The 27,061-nt window shown below is 41.7% G+C and overlaps 1 protein-coding gene across 2 annotated transcripts in view; it reads right to left on the minus strand.

The window, feature by feature from the left end:
• The window catches only part of LOC129826566 (zinc finger matrin-type protein 4-like), a 256,611-nt gene that overhangs the window by 162,176 nt on the left and 67,374 nt on the right, over positions 1 to 27,061 (minus strand). For both annotated transcript variants that reach the window (XM_055887450.1, XM_055887449.1), the window contains exon 3: positions 784 to 873. In XM_055887450.1, the coding sequence (XP_055743425.1) occupies positions 784 to 873 (90 nt within the window). The remainder of the gene's footprint in view (positions 1 to 783; positions 874 to 27,061) is intronic.

A 27,061-nucleotide genomic window follows, 5' to 3' on the forward strand; every position in this document is an offset into this window, starting at 1 on the left:
AACATAATTGCAGGTGTCAAAATACCATTTACATGGGAGACATGTTGCACCCTATTCACTTAGTAGTGCACTACTTCTGACCAAAGCCCACTATGACATCAATTCAATGTCTATTCCACGTTGGTTCAACATAATTTCATTAAAATGACGTGGAAACAATGGCACCCTACCCACTGGGTAGGGTGCCATTTGGGATATAGTCTAAATGTGCTCTTTCCACTTAACAGAATGCTGCTCTGCTCTGACAACCTGTGGCTTTCAGTTCATTGTCACTTCCACGTTGGTTGGTTCAGCCAAGCAGAAATGTGTTACTACATATCTATTCATCACTCTGACAAGAGGCAAGAAGGTCAAGACACAGGGGTAGGAATCAATAACAGGAATGTCCATTAAGACAGAAAGGTTTAACACTCCTCTGACTGTCAGTGAGTGCATCGAAGGCAGAGATGATATGAGATCCTATCTATGGGGCCATGCATTTTTCAAAAACTTCCACTCTGTTATCCAATTCTTACTATTGTAAAAGTGTGAAATCACATATGATAGTGAGATGTATAACAGACACTACTACACTCTTAATAAAAAGGGTTCCAAAAGGGTTCTTCGGTTGTCCCCATAGGAGAACCCTTTTGGGTTCCAGGTAAAACCCTCTGTGCAAAAAGAACCCAAAAAGGTTCTACCTGGAGCCAAAAAGTGTTCTTCAAACGGTTCACCTATGGGGACAGCCGAAGAACCCTTTTAGGTTGTGTTTAGCATCTTGTGTAGAGCCAGTGTAGTACTCACATTGTCTGTTCTGAGTTTCTTAGCTGGGCAACCTCCATCCACGGGGTGTAGCATGTAATACAGCCGTACTTTATTGGCATGTTTCCGACTCTAGAAATGAAAAAAGGGGAGATAAAACACAATAAAGTTTAGAAACATCATGAAAAGACCATCATTCATGTTTTTCTTGATCTGAACCCCCCCAAAGCTTTCACATGAATTGCATGTCTAGATTAAAGATATATTAAATGTTTATATTGCATGTATTGAACGTCTTACAAAAGCAGTGCCATTCTGCGCAGCTGAGAAGTGTGTGGTTGAATGATTCAGACTTAATAAGAGATTGTATTATGGAAAGAAAAACCTGGTGACTGACCAAATGGAACACTATTCCCTACATAGAGCAGTAGTAGTACACTACACAAAGTAGTACACTATATAGAGAATTTATACAGTGCCTTTGGAAAGTATTCAGACCCTTTGACTTTTTCCACAATTTGTTATGTTACAGCCTTATTCTAAAATCTATTGAATACAAATTTTCCTCAGCAATCTACACACAATACCCTGTAATTACCAAGCAAAAACAGTTTTTTTTTATTATTACAAGTAAAAAACAGATGCCATATTTAAAACCTCTACAGAGTACCTAACCCGGATCCGGGAGCACCCCCCACACCCCCCACACTGATTAGCATCGCTAGCATAGCGTCACAATTAAATAGTAGCATCTAAATATCATTAAATCACAAGTCCAAGACACCCAATGAAAGACACAGATCTTGTGAATAAAACCACCATTTCAGATTTTTTAAATGTTTTACAGGGAAGACACAATATGTAAATCTATTAGCTAAACACGTTAGCAAAATGACACCATTTTCTTACTCCAACAGTTTCTTACTCCATCAGGTGCTATCACCAATTCGGCTAAACTAAGATATTGATAGCCACTAACCAACAAAAAAATTCTTAAGATGACAGTCTGATAACATATTTATGGTATAGCATAGTTTTTTTTTTTTAAATGTGCATTTTTCAGGTATAAATCACAGTTCTACATTGCAGCTGCAATCTGATATAGTGCTGATGCAGCTAGAACAATTACAGAGACCAACGTTATATAACTAATTACTTGTCTTAAAACATTTCAGAAAAAATACACAGCGTACAGACATTGAAAGCCCAACATCTGGTGAATCCAAACAATATTTCAGATTTTTTAAATGTTTTATAGCGAAATTAGCATAACTAGCTAATTAGCATAACCAGGCCAGCCAAAACCAGCTGGACGCGCGCGACCAGTTCACATGCACGACAGATATATGAAATAACATCGTAAATTGGGCCTTACTATTGCTGGTCTTTCATCAGAATGTTGATCAAGGTGTCCTTAGTCCTGATGAGTCGTTCAATCCATTCACAATGGCAACTTCCCCTCTTCATTTAGCCTGGGTACTGGTCGACTGGCACGGTCCATGTCCAAAGTTAAAAAACTCAAAGAACGGAACACGGCAAAACTCCCGAAAAAATTCTAATAATCTGATTAAACTATATTGAAAAAACATACATTACGGTGATATGGTCACATGTATCAAACAAACTTCGACACGGAGATAGTTTTCATCCGTAACGTCAGCATAACAAAAGACAATGCCACCTCTGAAAACGCGCATCTCAGAAACCGGAAGTTGTCGGTCACGCTAAAGAAATAGGTCTTATTTCACGTCAGTACAAGATAAACAAAAAATTTCTCCTCTGACGTCTTCCAGACACCCAGAGGAAGAAGAAGGAAGTGTCATTCGGGTCATAGGTCGCGTGACCATATATAGGCAGAGCTTTGAAGCGAGCATACACATCTTGCAATCTTTTTCTGGCTCAGGGAAAGTGCTGTGAAATGACCTGTGTTTGACTCAGAGACTCAATTGGAACGGTTTTAGAAACCATAGCTTGTTTTCTATCCAATGCTATATGGTTATATGCATATAGTAACAGCAATAATTGAATAAGAGGCAGTTTAGTCTGTAGAGGCAATTATGCTAATGCGAAACAGCACCCCCTGTATTCTCAAGAAGTTATTAAATAAGTATTCAGACCCTTTGCCATGAGACTGAAAATTGAGCTCGGGTGCATCCTGTTTCCATTGATCATCCTTGAGATGTTTCTACAACTTAATTGGAGTCCATCTGTGGTAAATTTAATTAATTGGACATGATTTGGAAAGGCACACACCTGTCTTTATAATGGTCCCACAGTTGACAGTGTATGTCAGAGCAAAAACCAAGCCATGAGGTCGAAGGGATTTTACATAGAACTCAGAGACAGGATTGTGTCAAGGCACAGATCTGGGGAAGGGTACCAAAATATTTCTGTTGCGTTAAAGGTCCCCAAGAACACAGTGGCCTCCATCATTCTTAAATGGAAGAAGTTTGGGACCACCAATACACTTCCTAGAGCTGGCCGCCCGGCCAAACTGAGCAATTGGTGGAGTAGGGCCTTGGTCAGGGAGGTGACCAAGAACCTGATGGTCACTCTGACAGAGCTCTAGAGTTCCTCTGTGGAAATGGAACAACCTTCCAGAAGGATAACCATCTCTGCAGCACTCCACCAATCAGGCCTTTATTGTAGAGTGGCCAGACGGAAGCCCCTCCTCAGTAAAAGACACATGACAGCCCACATGGAGTTTGCCAAAAGGCACCTAAAGACTCTCAGACCCTGAGAAACAAGATTCTCTGGTCTGATGAAACCAAGATTGAACCCTATGGCCTGAATGCCAAGGGTCACGTCTGGAGGAAACCGGGCACCATCCCTACGGTGAAGCATGGTGGCAGGATCATGCTGTGGGTATGTTTTTCAGTGGCAGGGACTGGAAGCCTAGTCAGGATCGAGGCAAGAATGAACGTTCCAAAGTACAGAGAGATCCTTGATGAAAACCTGCTCTAGAGCGCTCAGGACCTCAGACTGGGGCGAAGGTTCGCCTTCCAACAGGACAACAACCCTAAGCACACAGCCAAGACAATGTGGCTTCGTACACAGCCAGAGCCCAGACTTGAACCCGATCGAACATCTCTGGAGAGACCTGAAAATTGCCGTGCAGCAATGCTTGTAGCGTCATACCCATGAAAACTCGATGCTGTAATCGCTGCCAAAGCTGCTTCAACAAAGTACTGACTAAAGGGTCTGAAAGCTTCAGTAAATCTGATATATTTTTAAAAATATGTATATGTACACATTTGCTAACTTCAAAAATTGTGTTTTTGCTTTGTCATTATGGGATATTCTGTGTAGATTGATGAGAGGGAAAAAGTATATCATCAATTTTAGAATAAGGCTGTAATGTATCAAAATGTGAAAAAAGTCAAGGGGTCTGAATACTTTCCAAAGGCACTGTATATACACTGAACAAAAATATAAACACAAGATGTAAAAGTGTTGGTAACCATGTTTCATGAGCTGAAAGATCCCAGAAATGTTTGGTACAAACAATGTTAGTGAGCATTTCTCCTTTGCCAAGATAATCCATCCACCTGACAGGTGTGGCATATCAAGAAGCTGATTAAACAGCATAATCATTACACAGGTGCACCTTGTGCTGAGGACAATAAAAATATGCAGTTTTGTCACATAACACAATGCCACAGATGTCTCAAGTTTTGAGGGTGCGTGCAATTGCCATGCTGACTATAGGAATGTCCACCACAGCTGTTGTCAGATAATTTAATGTTCATTTATCTACTATAAGCTGCTTCCAACATATTTTTAGATAATTTAGCATTACCAGCCTCACAACCGCAGACCACTTGTAACCACGCCAGCTCAGGACCTCCAAATTCGGCTTCTTCACCTGCGTGATGGTCTGAGAACAGCCACCCGGACAGCTGATGAAACTGTGGCTTTGCACAATCAAAGATTTTCTGCACAAGCTGTCAGAAACGTCTCAAGGAAGCTCATTTGCATGCTCGTTGTCCTCACTAGGGCCTTGATCTGACTGCAGTTCAGCGTCATAGTCGAATTCAGTGGGCTAATGCTCACCTTTGATGGTCACTGGCACACTGGAGAACTGTGCTCTTCACGGATGAATCCCGGTTTCAACTGTACGGGGCAGATGGCAGACAGCGTTATGGAATCGTGTGGGCGAGCAGTTTGCTGATGTCAAGGTTGTAAACAAAGTGCCCCATGGTGGCGGTGCGGTTATAAGGCATAAGGCATAAGCTACGGACAATGAACACGATTGCATTTTATTAATGGCAATTTGAATGCACAGAGATACCGTGACGAGATCCTGAGGTCTATTGTCTTGCCATTAATGTGACGCCATCACCACTTGTTTCAGCATAATAATGCACAGCCCCATGTCTTAAGGATCTGTACACAATTCCTGGATGTTGAAAATGTCCAAGTTATTCCACCTGCATACTCAGACATATCACCCATTGAGCATATTTGGGATGCTCTGGATCAACGTGTACAACAGCGTGTTCCAGTTCCTGCAAATATCCAGCAACTTTGCACAGCCATTGACGAGGAGTGGGACAACATTCAATGTGCTGCATGATGCAAATGGTGGTCACATCAGATACTGACTGGTTTTCTGATCCACGCCCTTAACTGTTTTTAAAGGTATCTATGACCAACAGATGACTGGGAATACAGATATGCATGTGGAATCCATAGGTTAGGACCTAATACATTCATTTCAATTGACTGATTTCCTTAAATGAACTGTAACTTACTCAAATCTTTGAAATTGTTGCATGCTGCGTTTATATTTTTGTTCAGTGTACTGTATATAGAGAGAATATACACTGAGTATACAAAACATTAGGAACACATTCACAGTATTGAGTTGCCCTTCCTTTTGCACTCAGAACAGTCTCAATTCGTCGGGGCATGGACTCTACAAGGTATCGACAGCGTTCCAAAGGGATTCTGGCCAATGTTGACTCTAATGCGTCCCACATTTGAGTCAAGTTGGCTGGATGTCCTTTGGGTGGTGGACCAGTCTTTTTTTTTTTCTTTTTTTTTTTTAAATTTTATCCCATTTTCTCCCCAATTTTCGTGGTATCCAATCGCTAGTAATTACTACCTTGTCTCATCGCTACAACTCCCGTACGGGCACGGGAGAGACGAAGGTCGAAAGCCATGCGTCCTCCGAAGCACAACCCAACCAGCCGTACTGCTTCTTAACATAGCGCGCCTCCAACCCGGAAGCCAGCCGCACCAATGTGTCGGAGGAAACACCGTGTACCTGGCCCCCCTTGGTTGGCGCGCACTGCGCCCGGCCCCCCACAGGAGTCGCTGGAGCGCGATGAGACAAGGATATCCCTACCGGCCAAACCCTCCCTACCCCGGACGACGCTATGCCAATTGTGCGTCGCCCCACGGACCTCCCGGTCGCGGCCGGCTGCGACAGAGCCTGGGCGCGAACCCAGAGACTCTGGTGGCGCAGTTAGCGCTGCGATGCAGTGCCCTAGACCACTGCGCCACCCGGGAGGCCCTTGGTGGACCAGTCTTGATACACACGGGAAACTGTTGAGCATTAAAAACCCAGCAGCATTGCAGTTCTTGACACAAACCGGGGACCTGGCACCTACTACCTGGTTCAAAAGGTACTTAAATATTTTGTCTTGCCCATTCACCCTATGAATGGAACACACACAATCCATGTCTCAAGGATTAAAAATGCTTCTTCATCCTGTCTGCCCTTTATCTACACTGATTGAAGTGGATTTAACAAATTACATCAATAAGGGATCATAGCTTTCACCAGGATTCACCTGGTCAGTCTGTGCCATGGAAAGAGCAGGTGATCCTAATGTTTTGAACACTCAGTGTATATATATTGAGAGAGAATATATGGTGCCATTTTGGACCCAGCCCCTGTCTGACACTGGATTCCATTAATAATTACTGCAGCTTCCATTAAAGGAGCAAGAGGCCCTTATCACATCACAGACCCATTGATCCCTCCACTTTGGCAGCAGACAGAGCAGCTTTAGGGCTAGGGTGGGGATGGAGGGATGGATGAAGGAAAAGAGGGGTGAGGTGAGGGTAGAGTGATGGAGGTCAATCGATTCACCATTCAGTTTATCTTCAAATAATTCCACTCAACTACAGGTTTACAAGCTACCAAAAAATAAGGAAGGGATCAAAGGGGTTGAAGTGTTTCAATGCAGGAATGACTTTTAAAAACCTTAATTTCATCTTGGAGAGGTAGTTTCTCTTTCCACTCTGATGCAACAAGGAAGAGCGCCCATGCAGCGTGACAGTCAGACAGACGACTCCCAGATTGTCTTTACAGAGACGCAGGATGCATACCAAATGGCACCCTATTCCCTATATAATGCACTACTTTTGACCAGGGTCCAGGGCTATGGTCAAAAGTAGTGCCCTATATTGGGAATACGGAGTAATTTAGGACACAACCACAGAGATGGCAGACAAATGCATATTTTCAGCTCAGATGGAGGAGAATGGTCCTGAGAAATCTATTTGTTTTTCTTCTCTTTCTTGTTTATGGCTGGGCTAATGCACCCTGAGCCTGAGAAAGGAACTATCAGGCATCAGTGGCAGGAGGAAGGTTATTGAGGGTCAAACACATAACAGGAAGGGAATGAAATGATCATTCAGAGGCTCTCTCTCTGCCAATCTCTCAGAATGATCCGAGAGCATTTTCCTCTGATACGGTCTCTTCCTTTTATATAATTTGTGACACTCTCCAATGCTGCATCTGCACCGTCTGATATGAGCTAAGGGGCTGTTCTACTTTTACTAACTAGAGCATTGGAACACAGCCTACATACAACCAACCCAATAGCTAGAGAAGACCTAAATGCACTGAAAGACACCAACTGCCCACAAGGATCTGTTCAAAAGTAGTGCACTATGTAGGGAAAATGTTGCCATTTAGAGCACAAACTATAAATGGGGATAGGAGCCTGGGGAAACTCAGAAGAACGTACAGTTGTGGAGGATGAGTGAAAAGCCAATGTGCGAAGAGTGAAACCTGCTCATAGAGAATCTCCACTTCAGATGGCATTGGTGATGATATCTCCATGGGGAGTCTAAAACTCCAAAGGCAACAGACACACCTTGGCAGTGCTGTATTGCATATGGGCTAGTAGTATATGCCCAACCGAGCTTACCTTGCTTTCCTCTTGAACGTGACCAGCCGCTGCTGCCGATATAAATAAACTGCTGGTAGCAGGAAGGAAGTCCCAGGTGCCTTTATTTTTACATAGTTGACATAATCGGGCCAGGAAAAAAATCTATATTGCATTACCACTACATCAGTGAGTTGATCATAAAGGCTATATGCTCTCTGTGCCCTGGTGGGAGGAGGTGGGGATACCTCTGGATATAATCTACTCTCTGCCCAATGGACCCTGGGCAGATTCCCCAGCCTATCCACCCTCTGGTCTGGTCCTTGTCTGCCCACTAGAGGTAGGCTGAGTCCCAAATGGCACATATGGTGCACTACTCTGGTCAAAAGTAGTGCACTAAATAGGGAATAGGGTGGCAGTTGGGAGGCAGACACAGAGACCAGGAGGCAAGACTGCATGAAACAAAATAATACAAATATCATCATGATAAAAGGTTGTGATTGTGTTGATGATCCTTGTGTCTGAAGTGATTACAGTACCAGGACAATTCCTTAGCATTTTCATTAACTTACCATTTTCTAGATCCAACAACATTCATTGGTGTTTTTATGACTGTGGCATTCCTATATATTTTTTTGCATTGTCGGATGCTACAAGTCAATACTGCCTGCTCACTCACAGCCATAATGTGACCTGTTAGCAACATCTGCAGTCATCATAGTGATCTAACTGCTTGCTAATATGGCTGTTACTGTTATGTAATGTCATGACTTGGCAGACCGGGGAACTAATTGGAGCGATTTAAATGAGCCAACCCTGAAGTTTGTTCTGATTTTGCTCGGACAAGTGGGCCTGCTGGGTAATGGAGCAGGCTAGCAGCCCTTGAGGAGACCTCATTATGTAAAGAAGTCAGAATCAGACAAACCAGCATTGACACAGAGTGGGTCAGGTAAATTCCAGAGAGAGACACTCCAGAGAGGATGGGGCTGTGGCTGAGCGGCTGTCACGTCGCTGAATCCCCTTCCTGTCGGAGTGTGTGTGTGTGTATGTGTATGTGTACGTGTGTGAATAAATACAGTAATGTTCCATAGAGCTCTCCTCTGTCCCTGAGAAAAATGCCAAGCATTGACCACATTCTGGGACAAATTATCTCATTATTATAAGTTGCTTACTTCAAAAACACCAAGCTAACTGTGTGTTGGTGAGGACATAATCGCATGTGCATTTGCAGGGAGTTCAAAATATTTGAAACCCTTCTAGACACACTTCGAAAAACTAGCCTATTTGGCAATCGTTGGCATCAAGAAAAGCAAGAGCTATGTACCACTCTATAACGCAACTGTGTCTGGCTTACAACGACTAACATTCTATAGCGTATTTAGCATGTCGTTTCATCAATACCCTGATGATTACAGTTAACAGGGTGTTTCAGGACATATCATAGATAATTGACGCTGCAAATTAGTTTATTCAAAGTCCAGCACCCCAAAACTTACTGTGTTCATACTGAGGCAACTTTTTGATGATGTTAACAACCTCCTACAACATTCCTACCATCAAGTCTTTTCTACAATATTCTATTCCATCCTCCCCATTCAGTCATGAATAATCTCTTCATCTAGAATCAAATCAGATACGAGAGACTCTGTGGTGAAGTGCTGCTTCTTTCTTGTGTTTTCTGCACATAGCTGTTGGTTAAGGATTCAACAGACACCAGCTGTTTCCTGAATGGATGAGTGCAGAGCAGTGCAGTGTCCCAATTGGCACCCTACTCCCTATGTTGTACACTACTTTTGTGCAGGGACCACATGGCTCTGATCAAACGTAATACGGTGCTATTTGGAACATAACCAAGAGCAGAGCCGAGAAGCACGCCGTCAGGCTCTGTACAGTCAAATGAGACACAGTTGAGGACTAATTAATGTGGCTGTATGTGAGCCCCCATGATGAGCTCGATTTGGAGGAGCTCAAAAGTAGCTACACCCACCAGCACAACCTGCAGTCATCCTCTATTAGTTATCTGAATGTCCCTTTTTGTCAACCTAACACCTCTCCCTCTCTGGTTCCATCCACTTTCTGTCCGTGTCAGTTCATTTTCATCATATTCACTAACAGTCAAATTCAAATCACACTTTCTAAGAGGCCTTCTTACTTGGATATACAGTGCATTAATAACAGTAATCACAGAACTTCATTGGAGAGCATGTTGAATCGGAAACCAATTTGTTTTTGGAACACTATATTGAAATAAAGTTGTTTTCAGTAAACACCCATCTTTCCAATTCATCAAATGTTTTGCCTTGATACCTATCCTATCTGTTCATTTATAGTCCTCCTGACATAATCAGCCTTTTACAGTTCAAACACACCCAGACTCTGACAGCATGGCGGCTGCTGAGTGGTCTTGCATATGAGAGCAAGAACCACTTGGCCGGATGGAGAGCATTGTGCCGACAACGCCTGTAGATCAGTCGACGATGGGAGAGGGACCGCTCCCCTAGACACTTGACAGAATGATTTCATGAAACTAAGCCAGACAGACAACAATACCAATTATTCAACTCCCACCAAAAAAACACACAGAAAAATATTCATTGGATAGTACCTGCCATGAACTCACATCCCACATTAGAAATTAGCAAACTCTAATTGTCTGTCATGTCATCGGCTTAAAGGAAGTGACACGGGAGGATGTGTTTACAGGATGAGCTTAGAGATGAGCTGAAGCTGCTCAATGACAACAAGATAAGGGCATCAAACTACGCCGCTGGAACAAATGGAGCACGGATCATGGAAATGGAACACGCCATCCAAACTTCCAAAGGGGCTATTTTGTAACAATGTTACAGTACACATGTAGAGTTCACTATACTGTATGTTGAGTATGTCTGATCGGAATAGAGGATAATTATCCATGTGAAAAATATCATGGATATAACAGAACTCAGCTCCTTTCTGCTGAGTTCAGTGCTAGGTGCTTGAGGAAAAACACGTAATTGTTGGGTGGGAGGGCGAGTGATTACCTTTTAAAACCTTCAACTCGTATGTGCAGCAGTTCACAAGAAGCTACGTTAAATTCCTGCATGATATTGTGGACATGGAGAGTATGAAGAGACCATTGCCAATGAGAGACATGAGGACCAGGAACACAATCACAAGCGACAACCTCACTGACAGGCTAATGGCTATTAGTACTACTTTAGTCAGAAAAATGTAGCAGACTCCATTTAAAATTGATTTTGAAGTGAGATAACGGTAACATTAAGTGTCTCACTGTGTGTGTGTGTGCGTGCAAAGATAGTAAAACAAGGAAAATTCTCCCTCGTTGGGACATTTCCCACATCCTCATGAAGACAAAGGCTATTTTAAGTTTAGGTTTGGTTAGGTTTGGTTTACGGATTAGGGTTAAGGTAAATAGGATTTTTTATGGATATTGATATTAATTATAGGTCCCCATGAGGATAGAAGAACATAACGTGTGTGTGTGTGTGTGTGTGTGAGCGCGAGTGTGCACCTGTGAACGATCAACAGTATCGGATACAACAACAACAACAAAAATATATTTCCAAAACCAGTGACCATGTCATGAAAAGCCAGGCCCTGTAAAATATAAATAACTAATAGGTTGATAGCATGGGATTTGAGGGACAAACTGGTGTTTGGTCAAACCTTTGTAAGATATGGATCTAAAAGGAAATAGTGCTTAAAAAACTACCTACTATGGCCTGGGACGCCTCCAATGTTCGGTTTGCCCTCTCTGATAGCCCCTCACATTAGACCCTCACATTAGACCCTCACATTAGACCCTCACATTAGACCCTCACATTAGCCCTCATTTCTAATCCCCATGGAATAAAGCCTTCGTTCTGCCCATTAGAAGGTGCAGTATTCCATTTGTTTGGAAGTGATCGTTTTCAGGGGCTTTCTTCAGTTTTGGTCTGTGCTTTCCGGGTTCCCTGGAACAGCCCTACCCCCATTGAAGTTGACATTTAAAATGGTTAAGTCAAAGGTTAAGGTTTGGGTTATGTAATGGTTATGGTTAAGGTTAGGGTTTAGGATAGGGACGTGCCAAGGATCCCGGATAGCAAAGACCCTTAAGTTTTACCAGCAAAGAAATTAATTATAGTACAAATTTGGAAGGCTGCTTCCTTCCCCCCTCTATGAAAGGACAGATTTTCCCTTCAAACGAAGCCCGACAAATTACACGATTAAAAGTCTGAAAGTATGTTAATGTACCCAAATTTCCTTTTAAAATGCCTTTTTGGGTCCAGTATATCTCACCCATTGATGGATCGCACCCAATTTCATGCCATTTGTAACAGTGGAAATTAAAACACCCAAGGAACAAAGCTTATTCTTTGCCCTCTTTTTGCATGCCATGCACCAAAAAATGAAATTCAGAACATTGTAAATCCAAGCCTCTCCTATCCTTTGGAGATCATGTCTGGCAGGGCTGAGCAAAGTGGGGGTTTTGGTTCATTATATATTTACATTAAAACCTGCAAAAGTCCTCATCTTAGGGGTTGAGTCAATCACGAAATCATAAAATAATTATATCAGGGCTGAAAAGGGATTTGCATCTCATGCTAAATATTCCAGTTTGATTCGTCTCACTATCCCGTCTCTTCCTTGTCAGAATACTTTGAGACTGTAACTGTAATTGTTTAATCTTCATCAAGGAAAAAAAAGTTTGTACAATATATATTGCGTCAGCGTCCCAAATTGCACCCTATTTACGTCTCGTCAAAAGTTGTGCACTATAAAGGGAATAGGGTGCAATTGGGGAGCAGCCTACCACTGTCTCAGCTCAGCAGTACCAATTAAAAGGGTTTGAGTCACAATTGAGTCACAATATTGCAGACAATATTTAGAATAATGAATGCTCCCAAAGCTGCATTAATACAGAATACAAACTCCAATTAAATGTTGTGTAAAGGCTGAAGTCTCAGAACTAACAAACGAAAAGACATACAGTATCTCGGAGGCCCTCATCAACATACTGTCTAGCGAAACATCTTGAAGAATCATAATGAGAGAGTTAGCAGTTTATGTCTTGACATAAACTGAGGTAAAAAAAGGTCTTGTTTTGATAGACCTCAAGAACATTTGCCTGGCCGCAGGTTTGGAAGAGGTGTGTAGCTAGCAGGTTGGTGGTACCCTTTCGATTACTGGCTCAATGTTTTAACCGCTAGGCTACCTGCCACCCTAAACACTACCTTGGTAGTAGTTGCGCAATGAGCAAAGGACTCCTGCCAGTAGTCCGACACCTGAATTTTCCATTTGAAAATGATGTAACTTTAAACCAAACATGGGCCACTGTCCTTAATGACAACATCATTAAAAGCAATGCAGTTATCTGCTGTTTGTCCATCATTAGCATACATCAAAGAGGAAGAAAAATCTCCAGAGAATTACGTGACTTTCCATGTAAATGTCTTGAAAGGCCTCAAAAGGTGGGCGGGAGAACAACAATCCTTTCATCTCACAGATTACATTGAAATGAACTCTATTAAAAGACCCTACCTATTCAACCTCCTCAATTATCAATTACTGACACAATGATCTTGATTCTCATTTTCATGTATTGCTTTTTGTCAGCAAAATGAATGAATGTTTCCATCCCATTAACTTCCCAAGCCAATATTAAATACACATCGAATAATAGAAGGGAGAAGCGTGAACATTACTCACATACAGACAATCGCTGTACAGTATATCAACTGTCAGCAACTGAGTACGACAGCCTAATCTAGTGTAACAATGAGAAGACATCACTGGGTAAGTGAAACATGAGGAGCAATTAAACCAGCTCACAAAATCGAGATTCTTTTGAATAAATAAATATATATACATATATATATATATATATATATATATATATATATATATATATATATATATATATATATATATATATCTATATATATATATATATATATATATATACACACACACACACACATATATATATATATATATACACACATTACCAGCCAAAGGTTTGGACACACCTACTCAGTCAAGGGTTTTTCTTAACTTTTACAATTTTCTACATTGTAGAATAATAGTTAAGACATCAAAACTATAAAATAACACATATTGAATGTAGTAACCAAAAAAGTGTTAAACAGTTCAAAATATACAGTTGAAGTCAGAAGTTTACAAACACTTAGGTTGGAGTCATTAAAACTCGTTTTTCAACCACTCCACACATTTCTTGTTAAAATTTCAAACTATAGTTTTGGCAAGTCGGTTAGGAAATCTACTTTGTGCATGACACAATACATTTTTCCAACAATTGTTTACAGACAGAGTACATCACTTATGATTCAATGTATCACAATTCCAGTGGGTCAGAAGTTTATATACAATAAGTTGACTGTGCCTTTAAACAGCTTAGAAAATTCCAGAAAATTATGTCATGGCTTTAGAAGCTTCTGATAGGCTAATTGACATCATTTGAGTCAATTGGAGGTGTACCTGTGGATGTATTTCAAGGCCTACCTTCAAATGTAGTGCTTCTTTGCTTGACATCATGGGAAAACCAAAAGAAATCAGCCAAAATTGGAGACCTCCACAAGTCTAGTTCATCCTTGGGAGCAATTTTCAAATGCCTGAAGGTACCACGTTCATCTGTACAAACAATAGTAAGCAAGTATAAACACCATGGGACCACGCAGGCATCATACTGCTCAGGAAGGAGACCCGTTCTGTCTCCTACAGATTAACGTACTTTGGTGCAAAAAGTGCAAATCAATCACAGAACAACAGCAAAGGACCTTGTGAAGATGCTGGAGGAAACAGGTACAAAAGTATCTATATCCACAGTAAAACGAGTCCTATATCGACATAACCTGAAAAGTTGCTCAGCAAAGAAGAAGCCACTGCTCCAAAACCGCCATAAAAAAGCCAGACTACGGTTTGCAACTGCACATGGGGGCAAAGATACGTACTTTTTGGAGAAATGTCCTCTGGTCTGATGAAACAAAACTAGAACTGTTTGGCCATAATGACCATTGTCATGTTTGGAGAAAAAGGGTGAGGCTTGCAAACCAAAAAACACCATCCCAACCGTGAAGCACGGGGGTGGAAGCATCATGTTGTGGGGGTGCTTTGCTGCAGGAGGGACTGGTGCACTTCACAAAATAGATGGCATCATGAGGGAGGAAAAATATGTGGATATATTGAAGCAACATCTCAAGACATCAGTCAGGAAGTTAAAGCTTGGTCGCAAATGGGTCTTCCAAATGGACAATGACCCCAAGCATTCTTCCAAAGTTGTAGCAAAATGGCTTAAGGACAACAAAGTCAAGGTATTGGAGTGGCCATCACAAAGCCCTGACCTCAATCCTATAGAACATTTGTGGGCAGAACTGAAAAAGCGTGTGCGAGCAAGGAGGCCTACAAACCTGACTCAGTTACACCAGCTCTGTCAGGAGGAATAGGCCAAAATTCACCCAACTTATTGTGTTAAGCTTGTGGAAGGCTACCCAAAACGTTTGACCCAAGTTAAACAATTTAAAGGCAATGCTACCAAATTAATTGAGTGTATGTAAACTTCTGACCCACTGGGAATGTGATGAAAGAAATAAAAGCTGAAATACATAATTCTCTCTACAGTTATTCTGACATTTCACATTCTTACAATAAACTGGTGAACCTAACGGACCTAAAACATGGAGTTTTTTACCAGGATTAAATGTCAGGAATTGTGAAAAACTGAGTTTAAATGTATTTGGCTAAGGTGTATGTAAACTTCCGACTTCAACTGTATTTTATATTTGTGATTCTTCGAAGTAGCCACGCTTTGCCTTGATGACAGCTTTGCACACTCTTGGCATTCTCTCAACCAGCTTCATGAGGTAGTCACCTGGAATGCATTTCAATTAACAGGTGTGCCTTGTTCAAAGTTAATTTGTGAAATTTCTTTCCTTCTTAATGTGTTTGAACCAATCAGTTGTGATGTGAAAAGATGAGGGTGGTATACAGAAGATAGCCCTTTTTGGTAAAAGACCAAGTCCATATTATGGCAAGAAAAGCTCAAATAAGCAAAGAGAAACAGTCCATTACTACTTTAAGACATGAAGGTCAGTCAATGAGGAAAACTTCAGTCGGAAAAACAATCAAGCGCTATGAGGAAACTGGCTGAGGACTGCCACAGGAAAGGAAGACCCAGAGTTACCTCTGCTGCAGAAGACAAGTTCATTAGAGTTACCAGCCTCAGAAATTGTAGCCCAAATAAATGCTTCAGAGTTCAAGTAACAGACACATATCAACATCAACTGTTCAGAGGAGACTGAGTGAATCAGGCCTTCATGTTCGAAATGCGGCAAAGAAACCACTACTAAAGGACACCAATAAGAAGAAGAAGAGACTTGCATGGGCCAAGAAACATGAGCAATGGACATTAGACCAGTGGAAAGCTGTCCTTTGGTCTGATGAGTCAAAATGTGTGATTTTTCATTCCAACCATCATGTCTTTGTGAGAGTAGATCATGTCTTTGTGAGAGTAGATGAACGGATGATCTCCGTTCATGGTTCCCACCATGAAGCATGGAGGAGGAGGTGTGATGGTGTGGGGGTGCTTTGCTGGTGACACTGTCTGTGATTTATTGAGAATTCAAGGCACACTTAACCAGCATGGCTACCACAGCATTCTGCAGCGATACGCCATCCTAATCTGGTTTGCGCTTCGTGGGACTATCATTTGTTTTCAACAGGACAATGAACCAACAGACCTCCAGGCTGTGTAAGAGCTATTGAACCAAGAAGGAGAGTGATGGAGTGCTGCATCAGATGACCTGGCCTCCACAATCACCCGACCTCAACCCAATTCAGATGGTTTTGGATTTGTTGGACCGCAGAGTGAAGGAAAAGCAGCCAACAAGTGCTCAGAATATGTGGGAACTCCTTCAAGACTGTTTGAAAAGCATTCCAGGAGAAGCTGGTTGAGAGAATGCCAAGAGTGTGCAAAGCTGTCATCAAGGGAAACGGTGGTTACTTTGAAGAATGTAAAATATATTTTGATTTGTTTAACACTTTTTTGGTTACTACATGATTCCATATGTGTTATTTCATAGTTTGGATGTCTTTACTATTATTCTACAATGTAGAAAATAGTAAAAATAAAGAAAACCCTTGAAGGAGTCGGTGGGTCCAAACTTTTGACTGGTACTGTATGTAAAATACTTTTTTGAAGGTTGTATTGATTATGAAGAGCTAATGCTAAGGTATTTTCCAGCTGTGTGTGGAGCCATGTTTGTTGACATTATACAATGCATTCTGGGTGTCACGTAAACATCTTTCAGACCAGAGATGTTATATCAAAATGAGGTGAAGGGATGGTTCACCTCATCAGACCAAACTCATCTGGTCTCCTCTTCTCATCTTTGGTTGACGCGGAGATTGATTTTTAGGAAGTGTTTTACTCAGTTATTTTGATCAATTGTGAGCTCACCTGTGATGTGATGAATTGTAAATAGTAATTGCTATTTGCTAATACATGGTCTCTGTCAGCCGAGAGTTAGCTAAATAGGACCACTTGTGTTAAGTCAATCGTTCCTCAGTTAGCGCTAGGACTAATGTCACCTATATTTTCCGGTTTGGATGATTGTTTTATGCTGTCGCTACTTCTGTTAATGTCTGAACATTGCATCTAAAAAAGGACATAATGTGGTAAGGACTGTGTTTGTGCAAAATGTTTGTGAAAAAACAGTGGCCAGCTCTAAATAAGCATTCTAATCACACTGGTGTGAGCGTACATTGCAGAGACCACCGTAGAGTGATCACACCCATGTGTTGGTATGTGTCAAAGTTTTAAGAATGGAAGGTTGGAGATTGGCCCGAAATATGCTTAGAGCTGAAGAATACAGAAGGGGTTTCACCATAGCAGTTTTTAGTGCAGTGTGGAAAGGGCCTGTGAACAGGGAGTGATTAACCTGTTGAGGATGGGGGCGCTGTTGTCACTATTTATGCTAATCGTGTAATTTTTGAAACGGCTTCCCACAAAATTCTTGATCGTACAATATGCATATTATTATTATTATTGGATAGAAACCAGTCTATAGTTTCTATTGGAGTTGAAATTTTGTCTCTAAGTGGAACAGAACCCATTCTACAGCAATTTCCCTGACATGGAGTCAGATTTCAGAAATGTTGGCCCCTGATCTGGAGTCAGTTAAAAGGCCGCAGTTATTGCTATGAGTATACGGACACTGCTTACGTCTTCCCCTGGATGCCTTTACGTGATGACGATTTGAATGGGGTCGATTGCGCGTTCACAGGCACTACAAATTAAAAAACCCTGTAGCTAGGAACTCTTTTCTTAATGCGTAATGCGCCTGGAGGACATCGACCCGCACTTGTTCCAAGCATTAGTGGAGGGAGTAATATTACTCTGGTCATGTTTCTACTCGTTATGGGAGTTAAAAACATCATAAGGTAGTTAATTTAAAGCGTTTTATAGCAATTTATATCCGTTTAGTGCGATTTTGGGACATTTATTTCTGAAACGCTGTGAATTGCTGGGCACGCTTCCAGTTCATCCCGAACGCAGTTGGCATTTCCACATGGCAAGAGGACAGCTTTCCACCAAAAGACGATTAGACCCAAGAAAGGATCCTTTGCCCAAGATACTGATGGAAGAACAGCTCAAAGTAGGACATTTTTATTATGATAAATCGTGTTTCTGTCGAAAAATGTTAGTGGCTTAGGACGCCATGTTTTTTGACGTAGCTTCGCTTGGCGCAAACTGTATTGAAAAGTAAGGATAATTTAAAAAATGTAATTCCGCGATTGTATTAAGAATTAAATTGTCCATCAATCCCTGTCCACCCTATATTTTTTAGTCACGTTTATGAGTATTTATGTATAAGAGTAGATCACTGTCTAATATGGCGCACGGACATTTTCTCACCAGCTGGGCTACATTTCACATTGTCTAACCATGATTTTGGTGGCTAAATATAAACATTTTCGATCAAACTCTATATGGATTGTGTAATATGATGTTACAGGAGTGTCATCTGAAGAATTCTGAGAAGGTTAGTGAAAAAATTAATATATTTTGGCGATGTTGACGTTATCGCTCACTTTGGCTAGAATCAATGCTGGGCTGCTATGTGCTATGTGCTATGCTAATATAACGATTTATTGTGTTTTCGCTGTAAGACACTTAGAAAATCTGAAATATTGTCTGTATGCACAGGATCTGTGTCTTTCGATTAGTGTATGCTGTGTATTTTTACGAAATGTTTGATGATTAGTAAGTAGGTAAACACGTTGCTCTATGTAGTTATTCTAGTCCATTTGTGACGGTGGGTGCAATTGTAACCTATGCCATCTACCTGAAATATGCACTTTTTTCTAACAAAACCTATCCCATACCATAAATATGTTATCAGACTGTCATCTGATGAGTTTTTTTCTTGGTTAGGGGCTATAAATATCTTAGTTTAGCCGAATTGGTGATAGCTACTGGTGTTGGTGGACAAATAAAAGATGGTGGATTATGCTAATGTGTTTTTAGGTAATAGATGTACATCTTTACATATTGTGTCTTCCCTGTAAAACATTTTAAAAATCGGACATGTTGGATCGATTCACAAGATCTGTGTCTTTCATTAGCTGTATTGGACTTTAATGTGTGAAAGTTAAATATTAAAAAAAAAAAAAATAATTGAATTTCGCGGCACTGGTTTTTCAGTGGGGGTGGGGGGGGAGTGCCGCTAGCGGCACCCTCATCCTAGACAGGTTAACAATAGCTTGCACTTCTTCATATACGCAAATAAAAACTGTTTTGAAGGAGGTGGTGGCGATAGGATCGAGAAGGCAGGTAGAAGGCTTAAGTTGTGATATCACTTTCCTGAGCATGTCTGTGTCAACCAAGGAAAATAAATCCATAGTGCCTTTGCGTGGTAGGCTGGGACACAATTCATCAAACTTGCTTGACTGATACCCAACCTAATGTTTGTTATCTTATCTCTGAAATATGCAGGAAACTCATCACATTTAGATGTGGAGGAAAGTTCACATAGGTTTGAGGGGGTAGGATTTATGAGGGCAACAATGGTAAAGAAGAGCACTATCGAATTATTCTGATTAATAGTGATCAAGTTAGAAAAATTAGCTTTTCTAATTGCCTTGTTAAATATGCCAAGTTGCTCTCTCAAAATATCATATGGACCTGCAACTCTGACTTTCTACACTAAAATGTATTTTAATTGTTTGTTTCCTTACTCATCCAAGGGGCTCTCCATTCGGATGTGGCCTTTTTCAACTTTACTCTAGCTATGGCATCAATGGTTGCCTTTAATTTGCATTTAAAGTGATCAACTAAATCATAACAAGAGGAAGGCTGAATAGGTGGTGGAGTATCGTTCATACACTCAATAAAATCTGTAGCAACTTTAGAGGTAAGATAGCATTTCTTAACCCGGTGCTATAGGCAACAGGGTAGTACAAAATACACAGCGGTGATCAGATAAAACAACGTCAACAATAGAGGATATGTCAATAGGAAGACACTTGGTAATAACCAGGTCCAGAGTACGGCCGTGGTTATGGGTGCACCCAGTAACATGTTGGATAAAGTCCATAGAGCTCAAAAGATTCATAAATGCAATGGCCTTGGAGTCAGTCTCTTTGTCAACACGAATATTAAAATCTCCCAATACAATGACTTTATCATAGTAATTGTGGACAATAGAAAATGGGGCAGCGCATTGATGGCCTATACAGTGTTATAGCCAGCACTGGTGGCTAAACAGTATAGCATGATGCTCAAAAGACCCAAAGTTACCAAACTAAATATCCTTACAGCTGACAGCATTAGTAAATATAGAGACTGTCCCCCCCACCCTTTTTCCCCGTTTCTGACAGAGTATGAAAAGCTGTAGTCCGAGGGTGAGGCTTCAATAAGAGAAGCACTACAGTCTGATGACAGCCATGTTTCAGTGAGAAACATGCAATCAACTTTGCGCTCAGTAATGAGGTCATTCACGAGAAAGGTTTCACTACTGATTGCTCTAACGTTTAAAAGGGTCATATTCAATGAGTGTGGACCACTCGGCCCCTGGGGCATCCCCCTCTAGGTAACCAATGGAATAACAACCAAATGATTAATGTTCACATTTTCTGACAGTTTCCAGTCTAACAGAATGGTATGAAATGACAGTTTGTATAAACTCACTAGAAGGCGCAGTTAAAGGAACATCAACTAGGTTATTCACAGTAACCATAGTGTAATTTCTACAGGAGTTGATTTGCTTTCCAAGTCCTCTGTTGCTTATTCTCACATGGAGAACTGGAGCAGTCTCCAAAACAGTTGGTGATGTTGCTGGAAATAATCCTGGGTGAATCCCATCTCTTTTAAAAAGTGCTGGTCGCTCCCACAGCAAATCAAAGTTGTCACAAAAAGGGACATTCCTTTCGTTGCAAAGTATAGGGGCAAAGAGGGCAAAGAGTCGGCTGAAACGTTCCGAACCCCTTCGGTAGCACGGGAGGGGGACAGAGATAATTATTCTATTCCCTGTGCTAGCGAGGGTGTACTGTTTGTAGTCCTTCCTCAGTTCCTCATTCACCCTCAGTGGCAGACAGAGGTCTTAAAGGACAACTACACTCTTTAAAAAAAGGGTTCCAAAAAGGTTATTCAGCTGTCCACATAGGACAAAGGAAAGGGTTCTACATGGAATCCAAAAAATAGTTCTACCTGGAATTCAAAATAGTTATACTTGGAACCAAAAAGGTTCTTCAAAGGGTTCACCTATGGTGACAGATGAATAACCCTTTTAGGTTCTAGAAAGCACCCATTTTTGTAAGAGTGCAGGATCACAGGACAGTTAGGGACACTGGAGGAGAGAACTGGGCCATGATAATTATGCCTGTAGAACATGTCTATAGGAATAGGGAGTCAGTGTAGACATTAAGCCCTCTGGTCACCTCTATTCTTTATCTTGATCTCCATACATATTCACAAGCCAGGAATGCTGAATCTGGGAATCCAGTGAACAAAACACATTGGCCGAAGGCAAGTAAGCAGCACACACACACATTTTGAGAGAGACAGAGACAGAGAGAGAGAGAGATGAATGGTACTAAAGACACCGAGATGAAAGTCTATCTATATGCATGTAGGAGCTACATGCAGAGAAACATCAAAACAACTCACTACATATGGGCATGAATATTGCAATAATGGTGAACGAGACGATTCGTCCATGCGGTTTGATCTTTGTTGGTAAACAGTGCTATCTTCATCATACAGAAGGGCAGAGTTGAATCATAATATAAGACCTCAAGATCTGAAGTACTGGCTTTCAGAGCTACCAACTATCTTTTAACTCAATGAGTAAATCCTATAACCCTTGGTTTTAGTATACATGCATACTGTTGTGGTGACAGCTTTGAATGAGTCCTGGTAAAAACAAATAAGTGTTGACACCGCAGACCTGCTTTGATCCACACAGGAAACGGACCAGTCCCATTCCACTACTAGAGCTACAGAGCACACGATGTCTGTCACCTTATTGACATACATTTTTTTGACATCTTCCACCACCACCCTTTCTTCCCAAAACACAGAAGCAAGGCACTTTTATTTGTATTTACTAAGGATCCCCATTAGCTGCTGCCAAGGCAGAAGCTACTCTTCCTGGGGTCCAGCAACATTAAGGCAGGGTGTGGCAGGCATTAGAGAGGCACAATGTGGAAACCCTGGAGAGAGTGGAAGAAGTGTGTCTTAGCTTAATGTTGGGTGAACAGAATTAACAATAATAAGTAAGCAGTACGGTAGCATTGATGTGTAAACTTACAACTCCAGAGATAATGGGAACCAATTAGTGAGAGAGGGGATGAAAGAGCAGACTTAAAAAATAAAGTCCCACAGACACATGATTACGTCCCAAATGGCACCCTACTCTGGTCAAAAGTAGTGCACTATATAGGGAATAAGGTACCATTTGGGACACCAGCATTCAGTGAGGAGAGAGAGTAGCCAGATTGGCTCTCAAATTCTGCTAAATAACCACTGCTGCTGGTAAGATGATACAAAACACGAATATGCTCTATAATGCTCTTATCATTATAAAGACCCGGGTGCTATTCTGCATTGAAAACAAAAAGTGTAAGTTAGGTGGTGCATGCCCTGCAAAATGTAATGTACAATACAGCTGCTGTGCGATACAGTCTGCTTGCTGCCTGGCGCTTACAAAACAGCAAAAAAAGCTGAAAAATTGCTGACAAATTGCAGTTGATGGGCAAACTCCCCAGCGATGGAGAATTAGATTCTTCTAACATAAGCAAAGTAAAATACAGAGACGGGATGGTAATCTGTGGAAAATATACAGGGTGTGGCAGGTAATTATCCTGAAACTGAAATTACCAAAGAATATTGATGTGTAAAGCACAAAATCTTATCATCTACATGCGGTGGGATTCCTCACTCCAGGGTCTATTTCTAATCAGCTGCAAGTCAATTGAATTTCAAACATACAGCTTGAAAAGGTTGTTACCAATGAGCAAATGGGATATTATTAGATATGTGTGAAAATCACAAGAGGAAATGCATGAAGGTCAAACATACTGCAACACCCAGGCACGTGCACAGATAGGGCTCTACCTGTGCAGAGCACATACAACTTTGCCCTTCCAGTCTCCAAAGTGCCCTATTCAGGGGTGGTATAATTTCCCCAAAAAGTATGTTTTTGTATACATTGTTGTGATTGTTGTTCTGAACCAATTGCCCGCAAGTCGTCGTTAAATTAGCATCTAGTTTGAGAAACAGACGCCTCACAAGTCCTCAACTGGCAGCTTCATTAGATAGTACCCGCAAAACACCAGTCTCAACGTCAACAGTGAAGAGGCGACTTCGGGATGCTGGCCATCCAAGCAGAGTTCCTCGGTCCAGTGTTCTTTTGCCCATCTTAATCTTTTATTTTTATTGGCCAGTCTTAGATATGGCTTTTTCTTTGCAACTCTGCCTAGAAGGCCAGCATCCCGGAGTCATCTTGCTCACTTGTGCACCGGGGCCTCCACTCCTCTTTCTATTCTGGTTAGAGACAGTTTGCGCTGTTCTGTGAAGGGAGTAGTGCACAGCATTGTACGAGATCTTCAGTTTCTTGGCAATTTCTCGCATGGAATAGCCTTCATTTCTCAGAACAAGAATAGACTGACGAGTTTCAGGAGAAAGTTCTTTGTTTATGTCCATTTTGAGCCTCTAATGGAACCCACAAATACTGTTGCTCCAGATACTCAACTAGTCTAAAGAAGGCCAGTTTTATTGTTTCTTTAAATCAGGAGAACAGTTTTCAGCTATGCTAACATAATTGCAAAAGGGTTTTCTAATGATCAATTAGCCTTTTAAAACGATAAACTTGGAATAGCTAACACAATGTGCCATTGGAACACAGGAGTGATGGTTGCTGATAATGGGTCTCTGTACATCTATGTAGATATTCCATAAAAAATCTGCAGTTTCCAGCTACAATAGTCATTTACAACATTAACAATGTCTACACTGTATTTCTGATCAATTTCATGTTATTTTAAATGGACAAAAAATGTGCTTTTCTTTCAAAAACAGGGACATTTCTATGTGACCTCAAACTTTTAAACGGTAGTGTATATAAATTTGCAAATATTTTTTGGTGGGGGCTTTGTCATTATGGGGTATTGTGTGAAAAAAACATTTGTGAAAATGAACATGGCTACCTGGCTGGCAACGAGCACTCTGCAGGCAGGCTACACTCCAAAGTGATGGCACAATGCTGACAGAAAATGCTTTTCATCCAATCCTGCAACCTCTGCTACAAGTAGGTTGTATGATTTTGCTTGCTGGGACTCCAGAGGAGTGACATGATAAATGTATATCCCCAGTTAATATTGGCTGCTAAAATGAATTACTTTCTGCTCTAAAATCAGGTGTAAAACGCTATTTATTCCTGTACCCTGTCTTGCGCTTTGAAAATGCATTAACATTTACGGCTGTAATGACAGGCTGTATTTGCGCAGCGATTGTGAACGCATGTTCACGTGTGCACACTTGCATGTGCATGAGTCAAATGTTCAATACCACTCCTTTTGAGGAGGGGGAAGGGTCGCAGGTCAAAAAGTTTGAATAGCACTGGGATACATGATAGCGGCAACAACTGGCTGGCTGATTATGCGCTATAATCGGCAGGACAGAACAGCGGCATCTGGTAAGACAAGGGGCGGCGGACGATGTACTTTTGTAAATAACAGCTGGTGCACGATATCGAAGGAAGTCTCAATGTTTTGCTCGCCTGAGGTAGAGTATCTCATGAAAAGCTGTAGACCACACTATCAACATAGAGAGTTATCATCTGTGTTTTTTGTAGCTGTCTACATACCACCACAGACTAATACTGGCACTAAGACCACACTGAATGAGCTGTATTCCGCCATAAGCAAACAGGAAAACATTCACCCGCTCTAGACGGGGACTTTAATCCAGGGAAACTTAAATCAGTTTTACCAAATTTCTATCAGCATGTTAAATATGCAACCAGAGGGGAAAAAACTCTGGACCACATTTACTCCACACACGCATACAAAGCTCTCCCTCCCCCTCCATTTGGCAAATCTGACCATAATTCTATCCTCCTGATTCCTATTTACAAGAAAAAATTAAAGCAGGAAGCACCAGTGACTTGATCAATAAAAATGTGGTCAGATGAAGCAGATGCTATGCTACTGGACTGTTTTGCTAGCACAGACTAGAATATGTTACGGGATTCCTCCAATGGCATTGAAGAGTACATCACATCAGTCATTGGCTTCAACAATAAGTGGTCCCGTGTGGCTCAGTTGGTAGAGCATGGCGCTTGCATGGCGCTTGCAACGCCAGGGTTGTGGGTTCGATTCCCACGGGGGACCAGTGCAAAAAAGTATGAATGTATATACTTGTAAGTCGCTCTGGATAAGAGCGTCTGCTAAATGACTTTAATGTAATGTAATGTAAGTGCATCGATGATGTCGTCCCCATAGTGACTGTACGTACATACCAAAACCAGAAGCCATAGATTACAGGCAACATCCACACTGAGCTAAAGGCTAGAGCTGCCGCTTTCAAGGAGCGGGACTCTAACCCGGAAGCTTATAAAAAATCCTGCTATGCCCTCCAACAAACCACCGAACAGGCAAAGCATCAATACAGGACTAAGATCGAATCGTACTACACCGGCTCTGACGCTCGTCAAATGTGTCAGGGCTGGCAAACCATTAAAGACCACAAAGGGAAGCACAGATGAGAGCTGCCCAGTGACACGAGCCTACCAGACAAGCAAAACTACTTCTATGCTCGCTTCAATGCAAATAACACTGAAACACACATGAGAACACCAGCTGTTGCGGAAGACTGTGTGATCACGCTCTCGGCAGCCGATGTGAGTAAGACCTTTAAACAGGTGAACATTCACAAGGCCGCAGGGTCAGACGGATTACCAAGACGTGTACTGCGAGCATGTGCTGACCATCTGGCAAGTGTCTTCACTGACATTTTCAACCTCTCCCTGTCCGATTCTGTAATACCAACATGTTTGAAGCAGACCACTATAATCCCTGTGGCAAGTACACTAAGGTAACCGCCTAAATGACTACCGACCTGTAGCACTCAGGTCTGTAGCCATGATGTTCTTTGAAAGGCTGGTCATGGCTCACATTAACACCATTATGCAAGAAACCCTAGACCCACCTCAATTTGCATACCGCCCCAACAGATCCACAGATGATGCATCTCTATTGCGCTCCACACTGCCCTTTCCCACCTGGACAAAAGGAACACTTTTATGAGAATGCTGTTCATTGACTACAGCTCAGCGTTCAACACCACAGTGCCCTCAAAGCTCATCAATAAGCTAAAGCTAAACACCTCCCTCTGCAACTGGATCCTGGACTTCCTGACGGGCCGACCCCAGGTGGTAAAGGAATGTAACAACACATCCACCACGCTGATCCTCAACACAGGGGCCCCCCAGGGGTGCGTGCACAGTCCCCTCCTGTACTCCCTGTTTACTCATGACAGCATGGCCAGGCACGACTCCAACACCATCATTAAGTTTGCCGATGACACAACAGTGGTAGGCCTGATCACAGACAACGATGAGACAGCCTATAGGGAGGAGGTCACAGACCTGGCCATGGGGTCCAAGGACAACAACCTCTCCCTCAATGTGATCAAG

The sequence above is a fragment of the Salvelinus fontinalis genome, chromosome 28 (genome assembly GCF_029448725.1).
Source record: "Salvelinus fontinalis isolate EN_2023a chromosome 28, ASM2944872v1, whole genome shotgun sequence".
NCBI lineage: Eukaryota > Metazoa > Chordata > Actinopteri > Salmoniformes > Salmonidae > Salvelinus > Salvelinus fontinalis.